Below are 12,264 nucleotides of genomic sequence, written 5' to 3'. Positions count from 1 at the left end.
GTTATACACATACACACACACATTTGCACACACCGCCATGCTGTTGACACATATGCATGAGACATGAAAAAGCACCACAACTTAATAAAGTACGCTATATTCAGCAAGGTTTCAACAAAATGTTTGAACCATAAACAGACTTACTTCAAAATCACACAGCCCGTGCCCAAAGGAGGCGCCGTCCAAAAGACCTGAATGCGGGTCCTTCTTCTCGGTGTACTCTCAGTAACAGCCACAGGACAATTACTCATGAACTGTGTCTCTTCTTCATCTATAATCTAAAGAAACATAACAAAAATATATTTCATTACAATCATCCATATCATAGTGTCTGCAAAGACTGGATGCTATACAAAATTACACCATATGTATATATGATATAATGATTAGGAATGGGCCATATTAGCCACTAAAAAAATCTTGGTATAACCTCATCCCTTGAAATTCCAGGAGTTGGTTTTCTTTTAAATTCAGGAGGGCCACAGAAAATCCAGCATGTGGGTTGGGGAACTCTGCAAAGACTCTAGGCCTTGACATAAATTAAATGAGCTATGTTAACCCTGGGTGGAATCCAAGTGATGTCACTGTGCTCACATGATGGTTTTGATCCAGTGACCACATCTGCTGATAGAAGAAGACAAAAAGTGGGACCTGCAAGGAGCAGAGAAATCAGAAAAAAAATTCCCTTCCTCTTAAGAACCTAAGAAGAGCCCACTGGATCATGCCAAAGTCACATCTATTCCAGCATCTTGCTCACACGCTGGCCAACCAAATGTCCATGGGAAGCCCACAAACAGACCTGGAGGGCAGCAGCAGTTTCCCCACCTGCAATTTCCAGCAACTTGTATTTTAGAGGCATACCACTCCAACAGTAGAAGTAGAACACAGCTATCAGTGGGCATGTTCACTGGAATGAAATCTGTTCTGTGAATGCAAAGGCACAAGTAGCATTCCACCTCCTGAGGCCACCATGTAGGGCCTGACTTTGGGGATTCCCAGGATTTTAGAATGATGTCCTCTTTCTGATCCATGGCCAGCCTTTGGGTAACTCCCCATCCCAACTGAGAAAGAATCAAATCAAAGTGACCCACTCCCCTTTTTATACCAGTGATACTTCAGTGGAAAATACCTAAAATCTACTGCAAATTTGGGGGGAAATAGGACAAAAAATAGTTTTCTACATTTATGCAAGTATACATTTATGTGAAACACAAATAATAAATAGAACTAGGTTTATTTTCTCCTATATGTTGATTTAGACAGGATAGTTGTTTTGTTTACATCACAGGTGATTTCCAAATACCAGCTGTGCTAGGCAAAAGAAGAGAAAATAAAACCAAGTAAGGAGAAGGGGGGGGGGGACAATCACCACCTATATAAATAGTAGGTACAGAAAAGCTGGTCTTTAATGTGCAATTGATTTAAGGCTAAGTTCACCTTGATAATTACAGGAAGAAAATAATAAAGCATCTATTGCTTCCGCTATTATGTGGCAAGAATAGTAGCATGGCAGAGGAGTAATGTTTCATCAAACTGCACCATAAAATTCTACTAAATTCAAGGTCTTATAATAGCACCAATATGATATAAATCATATTATCATCCGTCTTGGCACCCTTGGCTTCCAGATATCAGTGTCTGGGTCAAGGTGTATAAATCCTCCTTCATTCTTAAGGCTGAATGGAGGGAAAACAAGAGGGAGAAGTGAAGAAAAAGAATGCCAGGCTAGCTCACCTTGAGCCAAAGGAACAGGTCAGCTTACATTCACCATGAATACAAGATCTAACAGAGATTTTCAGCTTCTGAAACTCTGGGACTATAGAAAGTAGTTTCTATACGTTTCTTCAATACACCTGTGCTGTCTGAAATGCACTTATCTTTATTTGCCTATTGGTTCTAATATTTATATCCCACTGTTGGACATGGATTTCAAGGTGACTAACAATCAACATCAATCAAACCATTTTATGTTTATTTTACAATAAAGACAGCAAGAATAATACAGCAAGAAGCAACTTAAAAGCAATGAATATCAGATGAGCAAGAGCAATACAACAAAGATAGAAGCAAAATAGAAGCACATCCTGAAAAAATGAAAAGGAAACACTGTAGAAAAGCCCAAGAGAACAGGTTGGATCCTGCACATCACCGAAAATATAGCAATGGAGGTGTCAAATCTATGGCACCCTTGCGCTTAGGGATGGAGGGCCATATTTTGGATGCCACCTCTGAGAAGGCCCTTCCTCTCCCTAATCCAGCAATTCTCAGCCTGTGGGTCCTCAGATGTTGTTGGACTACAACTCCCATCATCTCTGAGCTCTGGCTTTGCTAGCTAGGGATGATGGGATTTGTAGTCCAACAATATCTGGGGTCCCACAGGTTAAGAACCTAATCTCTGATGATGGGGCTACATGGGGAACCGACTGCCAGTCAAGGCCATGCTGCAAAAGGTCATTCTTCAGATAACCCCATCCCTGGCCATTTGGAGCTAGCTGTGTTATGAAAGTGAAATTGTGGAGTTCATAAACCAAATTGTTCGTAAACAGGACTGCTTTTAAACCGAGGTACCACTATATATGTATAATGGACGTGAACAATGATGAGGGATGGTGAAAGACACTTGTTGCCAACAACAGCCATGGTGTGTGTGCGTATGCATGTATTTCTGTACAGAACAGCTGCCTTGGATTGCAAATAAAACGGATAATTTTTCTTTATGTTGATGGGCACAGATGTAGTTTTGAGCTTCACAGATTTACTCTTCAGGAAGAATAAGACAGCCCAAGAGACCAATAAACCATCTATTTTGGCTGATGTAGAAACACATACTCAGTCTCTGCATGGCAAATTTCTTTCAGAAAATCTCATGGTTTACATTGAAGTGCTTGCAGGAACAAAAAGGCCACATGTTCAAATTAATGGAATGACCCCCAGAACATTTTTAAAAGGCTCCTGTGCAGTCTCATACACTAACTTTATGCCTCTTAAATATCACTTGACTGAAAGGAAATACATTCCTGGTAGCTTCATCCCATTTTCTTTTGCCCTTTGTGTTCTGTATAAAAAGGACTGGGATGATGAGTTCCTGCCTCTCAGTGCTCACTGCCTCCCAGAGGGGGGGGAAATGTTTTCTTTACGCATTTTCTCAAGTTATTTTAAGATGCAATGCTGGATTATGAAAGTTTGAAACAGAGTCAATGTTTTGCTTAATGGACAGATGCTTGTCCACTCAAAATTTATTTTAGAGTGCTTTGAAGAAGGTTGAGATTCCATACTGATTCTTACAAGAAATTGTTTGTTTTGCTTTTTCTCCCTCTTGCTGAAAGGGGATTTGTGAATGACAGAGTCCACTTACAGAACTGTGACTTTAGATTCAAAAAAAAGTTCACAACTTTGAATGTTAGAATGATGTTGGATTGAAGCTAAGTGGTTTTTAGCAGTAATGTTATAAAGGAATGTGCAAAAATGGATTGTTAACAGGTGATAATCTAAAATTATAATATATTAAGATTAAAGATTAGGATAAAAACAAAGAGGGAAAGGATTTGCTGAACCAATAAATTGAACTGGAATACAAAAAAAGGGAGGTGTGAGGAGGTCTGGGAAACAAGCAAATGAAAGATAAGATACGGAAAAATTGAATTGTTTTTAACTGTTTTTATTTTGTATTTTCACTTTTTCTTTTTTTCTTTTTGTAATACTTTGGAAACTTTAATAAATATCTTTTTTTAAAAAACAAAAAAGTTCACAACTTGTACTGACTTTTAAAACTCAGATATTAATGAAGAGACACACAGAGAGAGAGAGAGAGAGAGAGAGAGAGAGAGGAGAGAGAGAGACCCTATACAGTATTACATGTCAAAGAGAAACACATATTCAGGCAAGGTAACACTAAAAGCATTTCAAATTATTATGTACCTAATGTAGTTTTATGAATTCTGTGGTAGTTCTGTATCTGCTTTAGATGCCCATACTTATTTAATACATAGTCTCATTATGTAAAGTATGGTAATTCAGATTTTGATTACCCATAATCACTGTCTATTTCCTTTGTAACTACACATAAATGTATCCAGCATTCTTATTTAACAGAGCATCTGATTGCCCAAGCATTATGGAAAATGTTATTAATTGTATATTCAAGGCGTAATTTTATATACAAGGAATTATTTCATCATTTTGCCATTAGAGTTACTTTTCTCAGCCTGAGCTATTGCAATGTGGTACAGCAATTTGAACATCCTGAGACAATGTATGGTATGTTTAATGCACAAAAAGGCTAAGTCAGTAAGGGAAAGGTTGCTCACCTGATTTTGGGGGAGCCCCCTTTCCCTCACAGCCCACCCCACTCAGGAGAGTCCTCCAAACCTGAGGGGAGCCTTTTCCATGGGCTGCTGGGGCTGCCAGGGAGAGAAGGAGGCAGGAAAGTCAACTCCTGTTGCTGTCATTTTGTGCACATTTCTCTGGATTCAACCTACTAATTAGATGCCTTTTGTGTTTTAATCTTGTATTTTTATGATGTAAAACTTCCTGAGATCTTCAGATGAAGGGTGGTATAACAATTTATAATAATAATAATAATAATAATAATAATAATAATAATAATAATAATAATAATAATTTGTTGTTGTTAAAAAAATAGACCAGGGTCTCCAACCTGCAACTCTGGAGGTCTAAAGGAACTATTATGGGCATCACAAAATACATATTTTTTACAAAAGAAAAATCGGTCAGGCCCTCCCAAATGCCAAGCAAAAAACCTGTATGTACTCCCTGCAAACAAATGAAACATGGACTAAAATGAGTCCAGCTCCTTCCATAAATAAATAAATAAATAAATAAGTAAATAAATAAATAAATAAATAAATAAATGCAGCAGCAACAACAACAACAATTTGATTATTTATGCTTTGTCCATCTGGCTGGGTTGCCACCCTGGGTGGCTTCCAACACATCTGAAAACATAATAAAATGTCAAACATTAGAAACTTCCCTATATAGGGATGCCTTCAGATGTCTTCTAAAAGTTGTGTAGTTCTTTATCTCCTTGACATCTGATGGGAGAGCATCCTGTTTCCCCACTTTTCACAGTGAGGGAACCGCCAGAAGGCCCTCTGAGCTGCAGCTCAGAGTCCAGGCTGGACAATGGGGGTGGAGACGCTCCTTCAGATATACAGGGCTGAGGTCATTTGAAGCTTTAAATGTCAGCACCAACACTTTGAATTGTGCTCGGAAACATACTGGGAGCCAGTGTAGATCCTTTAGGACTGGCGTTCTATGGTCCCGGTGGCCACTCCCTGCCAACCAACCGCCCTACAACCAACCACTGCAAAAGGCAAACATTCAGTTTCTAAAATAATAATAAAAATAGGGAGGGGGCTTAGCAGGTGCCAGGGTGAGTGGGTCTGAGGGTGCCAGTCATGACCATTGCACTATATAAACAAGCATATAAAATACCACCACCCTCTTTCAAAGGGTGATATCACAATATTTTTTTCATCAAAGCTACAGATGGAGAATGGAATGGGAATACAAAGATAGAGATTTAAAAGTGCAGACACAAACACAGTAAATGCATGAGTTTCTTAGGGGGTTGAAATAATGATTCCAACAACCTTGGGAATGGAGTAAGCTGGGGAAAGATATTTAACAAGATCATAAACATACAATTTAGTCAGAATCCTGCACTGCTAAACATAAAATTTTGATATGGTTTTTCATTTTTCTTTTAGTACAATCAGCTTGCCTAGAGTGTTTAGTTTTGCAGATTGCAGCAGGAAATATCCATCTACAAGATTTATGCTGATTCCCCTTGGTCTTTCATGCTTACTTGTAGCTCTTATGCAGCAGTTATAAACAACAGGTTTAAGCTGCAAGCATGAAGAAACTGGCCAGAGCAATGGTCTGGATCATCATAGGACATCATGAGAAGTACTCAAACTCAGAACTCATATAAATATAATGCCTGCTCAAAGGACTGTCAGGTGATACAGCTTTTATTAGGCACATGACTTCTTGTAAGTAGATAGATAGATGATACATAGATGATAGATAGAGATAGAGATAGATAGATGATGATAGATAGATAGATAGATAGATAGATAGATGATAGATAGATAGATAGATAGATAGATAGATAGATGATAGATAGATGATAGATAGATAGATAGATAGATAGATAGATAGATAGATAGATAGATAGATAGATGATAGATAGATAGATGATAGATAGATAGATGATAGATAGATAGATAGATAGATGATAGATAGATAGATAGATATAGATGATAGATAGATGATAGATGATAGATAGATGATAGATAGATAGATAGATAGATAGATAGATAGATAGATAGATGATAGATAGATGATAGATAGATAGATAGATAGATAGATAGATAGATAGATATAGAGATGTACAGTGGTACCTCGGGTTAAGTACTTAATTCGTTCCGGAGGTCTGTTCTTAACCTGAAACTGGTCTTAACCTGCAGCACCACTTTAGCTAATGGGGCCTCCCGCTGCTGCCGCGCCGCCGGGGCACGATTTCTGTTCTCATCCTGAAGCAAAGTTCTTAACCCGAGGTATTATTACTGGGTTAGTGGAGTCTGTAACCTGAAGCTTATGTAACCTGAAGCATATGTAACCCGAGGTATCACTGTACGTGAAGGTTCTTCCTCTCCACTGAAATGATGCTTGTTGACTTAAATCAATTGAAACTTGAGCCTGCTCATTAAACTAGGGATTATCAGTGTGGCATATGCAGGTGCAAGGTTGCCTTTTAGTTTGCCTATGATGGCATCCACAAAAGCCCTCAATAAATATCTCCCCAAGAATCCATAAGGCATGAGAGGCATGTTCTCTCTTCCTGCTCAGTTCCTATTTCCAATACAGTCATACCTTGGTTTTCAAACAGCTTAGTTCTCAAACATTTTGGCTCCCGAACATCGCAAACCCAGAAGTGAGTGTTCCGGTTTGTGAACTATTTTTTGAAGCCGAACATCCGGTGGGGCTTCCGATTGGCTGCAGGAGCTTCCTGCAGCCAATCTGAAGCTGCGCTTGGGTTTCCAAACATTTTGGAAGTCAAACTGACTTCCAGAGCGGATTCCATTAGACTTCCAAGGTACGGCTGTATCTTGGCCTATACTACATTGGACATACTCTCTTAAACATGCCCAATTTTCAATTGATGCTGGGATTGAACACCCACCCTCCTTTCCATTCTGCACAGAAAAGAGGGGCAAAGAGCTTCTCTCTGTGAACAACCTTGGTGGTGGCTGTCCAGTGATGGGCAGGAGGTGGCTGATGGGGGAATATTCCTCCACTGTTATGTGATCCTCAGGAATGTCTGCTTGCTTGCCCAATTCCATTGCCAGTTCCATGGCTCCTCAAAAGGAAAGCCAAGGGGGTGCAGGGGCAGACTTTGGCCCCCTGAGCGAGGACAAAGTGCTCTTTGGCAGGTAACAAGGAGCAAGAGATGCTTTGGGTACCAATGCCCCTTACTAAGGAATACTCATCTCAGGGAGTTTCACCCTTATCTACCGGTACGTCATTCCTGTGCTGGAAAAAATATATTTTACTTTCTCCAGGCTTTGGAAAAAATAATTTGGATTTGGATTTAAATCTGCTGATGAAATGCTTTAAAAATGATGTCTTTTTACTTCTACTGTTTTAATTAATGTTGATTGCTTTAATTGGTTTTATTGTTAACTGCCGGAAAGTATTACCTCTTAAGGGCAAGACACAGGCATATTTAAATAAAGAAATAACAGTAAATACATAGTCCCGAAGCCTTTCTCATTGCAATCATGCAGTACGGCATGTTATGCAAGGCACAGTTATAAAAAAAGGAGAGAAGAAAAAGCTAGAGAAAATTTAAATTCTTCCTTTCTCAAGCAATCAGGCAACTATTAGCATATTTCCCTGTATTAAAGTAATAGGTTCTTTCCAGAGCTGTCAAGTCGTGTTGCAAAGGTTCTCGTAATGACTCCCTTTCTCACCACTTCTTCTGTTGCACATTTCTCTCCATTCAGTCACTTCATTCTCCAATGGTGTTGGCAAATGTCTACTGAAGAGGCAAAGTGGGATTCACCATATCGCCCCAAATCTCAGGATTCTACTACAGTTATTTATAGTTTACCAAAATGGATTGCAAGGCAATGCTAGCTCCCAGGTTTGGAGGCTTTTAAATTACAAACATTATGCTGCCCCATAGCTCTTTACAGCCCAATTTAACTGCTGCCCTACTGCTTACACAGGTTGTGGCAATACGGATGTCGCTCAGATCCCTACGCCTCTCTATGCAGAAGTAAATCCCATTGTTTTCAACTGTGGGTAGGACTGCAGCCTTTCTGTTTCCATTAAACAGCTTCCCATTCTAATGCATTCCTTTAGTAATTCTGACAGGTAAACATACAGTTTAGGGGTGAATTTTAAGCCCAGCCCAGTGGGGCCTTATAGCACAACAGGCCCACTGTTGCTTCTGTACACCTGCCACACCCAACAGCTAGGACAGGAGGTTCTGTGAGGGCATAGATTGGGCCCAATGCTGTCCATGATGGCAGCAGGGCCGTCTTGGGATCCAATGGGTCCTGGTCTGGCTTAGCCCTGCCTCAGCCCCAGGAATCGGGTCTTTCTGTTGACTCCCACTGACAGAGATCCTGCCAGCAGCACTTCTTCCCAACCACATGGATGGAAAGGGGAGTTTTGCCCCAACAAAGTAACTCTGCAAGCTGTGTCAAAAACAGCAGCAACAACAGCAACAACCCAGACCAATGCAAAGGCATTTGGATTGTTCTGTCAGTTAACTACAAACTCCTCTTTTCAACCAGGCCAAGGTTTCAATGCGAAGCTTGCCTGCAGTTCTTCATCTCCCCCCCCCCCTTCCAACACTAGTCAGCCTGTCCCTGAAAAGCCCTGCAATAAGACACATACTAAGCAATAGCTCTGTAGAAAATACTGTAGTGTAGAGTTGACACATGATACTAGTATGAGGCTGCTTTCACCAATCACATCCCCCCTTGGCCTGCCTTGCTTTGCCTGCTGGCTTTGTAGACATCCCATTATAGATAGTCCTGTGGAGCTGTGTTTGCCTATATTGTGGAGTATGCAGTGGGGACCATTTTGTCCATTCTGGAGCAAGGGGCACAGGGAGTGTGTGTGTAGATGCACATCACAAAACAGAGCTTAAAAGCCTGCACTACCCCTCACTCTGAGGAAGGCATTCTGGGTAAGGTGGCCCAGCAAACTGCCTGCATTGTATTTATTTATTTATTTATTTATACCCTGCCCATCTGGCTGGGTTTCCTCAGCCACTCTGGGCAGCTCCCAACAGAATATTAAAAACACAATAAAACATCAAACATTAAGAACTTCCCTAAACAGGGCTGCCTTCAGATGTCTTCTAAAAGTCAGATAGTTGTTTGTTTCCTTCACACCTGATGGGAGGGCATTCCACAGGGAAGGTGCCTCTAAGGAGAAGGCCCTCTGCCTGGTTCTCTGTAACGTTGCTTCTCACAGTGAGGGAACCAGTAGAAGACCCTTGGAGGAGGTCCTCAGTGTGCAGGCTGAATGATGGGGGTGGAGATGCTCCTTCAGGTATACTGGACCAAGGCTGTTCAGGACTTTAAAGGTCACTTTGAATTGTGCTCGGAATTGTGCCATTTTGCCAAAGGCAGTTAGTACAATTGATTGTGAAGGAAGCATGGTGGGTGAGGAAAGGAGGGGGAGAAGTGGCAGTGGTGGACGAGGCAGCACAACCCTTTGTCACCTCATATTTAAAGGAAAGCTGCAGTCCCTGCTTGGCTGCCTGAGTGCTGTGTGGGGCCCTGAATGTGCACCTCGTAAGTCTGGCCCCAGTGATGCCTCTGCTTACTCTACATTAACACCAAAATGTTGGAGTTTAGACAAGATAGTATCAACTAAAGCAACAGGTTGGTTACAAGAGGGCAGTGGGACAGGGACCCATAATTAATGTGGGCTTGTACAGGAGACTAAAATTTATTCACTCCAATGATTTATCAGTAATTTCACTCAAACATCCATTAGAATGTCATAGTTGCCTTTCTGTTGTGTGAATGTTATTTCTCCGGGGTAGAACCTACATGCACAGAATAAGGAAATATCCCTTTCATTAATTTTAGCTCATCCTTTTCTTTTCAGAAATTCAAGACACCACCATTTCTTCTAGCAATGTCTTGCAATTGTGCTTAATAGATCATAACAAAAGAAACACTGTCGTACTCTATGAATGAACATTACGACAAGAATATACACTGCTGTGTGGATGTAAGAAAACAAATCTGAATGAGCGCTGTTGCTTTAACTGCATGCTGTATGTGATGGATATTTGTTCCTTCGGTAACATAATACTGTTGCCGACTTTATAAATCACCAGGGAACTCAAGTGACATATTGTGGGAGATAAGACCTATTTATCCAAAGAGGCACTGTATTACCTCACCATCCCAGAGCCATAACTCTTGACACAACCCTTAGGCAAAACAAATCCAGTTCCTCTAACTTCTTTTGTTCCTCTGCTTTACCCACGCTCCCTGGGTTTTAATACCACAAGCTAATGGCTCTTGGGAAATAAAAGCAAACTAAAGTGTAATGGGTAGTGAAATCAATTGACAAATAAAGTCAATTTGCTAAAGAAAAATAAAATGAAATAAGAAGTGCCAATGGAGGTGAATATTAAGAGTTAAGAATGAGACCAAGAGCTGCCGTGTACACAGAATCACTCACACCAAGGATCCTTAGTGCTCATCTACATTTATACCTACTGGTATATATAATAATCAAAACTCTTACAAAATGAGTATACCTAACAGCTCAGGGCCAAATGCAGGAGGAACTTGGATTTTTGACTCAGCAGGTTATGTTTGCATGTAAAACCAATTACAGGAAGAATAGCAACAATAGAGATGCTGTAAATGATAAATGGTTATTATCATGTTAGTAAAGGTAAAGGGACCCCTGACCATTAGGTCCAGTCGCAGACGACTCTGGGGTTGCGGCACCTATCTCGCTTTATTGGCTGAGGAAGCCGGCGTACAGCTTCCGGGTCATGTGGCCAGCATGATTAAGCCGCTTCTGGCGAACCAGAGCAGTGCACGGAAACGCTGTTTACCTTCCCGCCGGAGCGGTACTTATTTATCTACTTGCACTTTTATGTGCTTTCAAACTGCTAGGTTGGCAGGAGCAGGGACCGAGCAACAGGAGCTCACCCCTTTGCAGGGTTTCGAAGTGCCAACCTTCTGATTGGCAAGCCCTAGGCTCTGTGGTTTAACCCACAGTGCCAACCATGTCCCTACACATTTCAGCTTACTATAAAAAGTAGAATAACACTTGCTAATCCACATTTTTTTTAATGTAAAAAGTTTTCAAATACAATAGTTCATTTCAACAGAACCTCCACTGTCAACATATTTTCATCAGCGTAAAATGGCTAAAATCAGTAATTTCTTACAGCACATGGGTGGAAAACCTCCCACCCATGGGTCAATCTTGATTTGCCAGGGGGTCCAAGTTGGCACACAAGGCCATTTCCACCAAAACATGTCCACTAACCCTTCAACTGATGTCACTGGGTGACATTAGCTGATAGATGGGGAGCAGGTTAACACCCTGGTAAAGCAATCTCCTGCATCCAGCAGAATTGAGGATTCATCAGCTAATGAGAGGAGGGTTCAATCCAGCTGTGTGCTGCTTCAGCAGCATGTTCCTGGCAAGTAACAGGCTGGCGAGGCAGGCCCCTCCCGCCATCCCTGCAGGTCAACATTCAGATACCTTGGAGGTCAAAGCTCCTAACGACACTACAGCAAACTCCAAAATGTTATACTTGCCAACAGACTCAGGTGTCTTCACTTTGTGGAAAAGAAAGAAAGAACGAGGGAAACCAAACAGGGGTTATCATCAAATTACCAACCCCTTTATCCTTTTTCCAACATCTGAGATATACTTCTCCCCCACCCTTTTGTTTTGTTCACATAAGAATTATCTTGTTGGATCACACCAAAGTCTACGTAGTCTAGCATTCCATTTCCACTACTCCCAAGCCATGTATGAAAGTGCTAGTCATTATCTAATGTATATTTTCTTCAGAGGTAGACTGCCTCTGTACATGGAGGTTTCATCTGACTGTCACTGTCAATCACCTTTATTTCATGTGACTACCAGGCCAGTCTCAGTGAAGTTCCACATCTAGCTTCACACTAAAAGCACCCAAGAGTCTTGGATGGGCCCTTTGAATTTCTCTCATCC

The 12,264-nt window shown here is 41.0% G+C and overlaps 1 protein-coding gene across 1 annotated transcript in view; it reads right to left on the bottom strand.

Moving 5' to 3' along the window:
• Nucleotides 1-12,264, bottom strand: part of SPON1 (spondin 1) — a 262,295-nt gene that overhangs the window by 209,213 nt on the left and 40,818 nt on the right. The window contains exon 3 of the mRNA XM_028730502.2: nt 145-278. Coding sequence (XP_028586335.1) covers nt 145-278 — 134 coding nt within the window. The remainder of the gene's footprint in view (nt 1-144; nt 279-12,264) is intronic.

This window comes from Podarcis muralis, chromosome 1 (genome assembly GCF_964188315.1).
Source record: "Podarcis muralis chromosome 1, rPodMur119.hap1.1, whole genome shotgun sequence".
Classification (NCBI taxonomy): Eukaryota; Metazoa; Chordata; class Lepidosauria; order Squamata; family Lacertidae; genus Podarcis; species Podarcis muralis.
The sequence above is the reverse complement of the archived record's forward strand: the minus strand, read 5'-3'. Positions and strand labels throughout refer to the sequence as shown.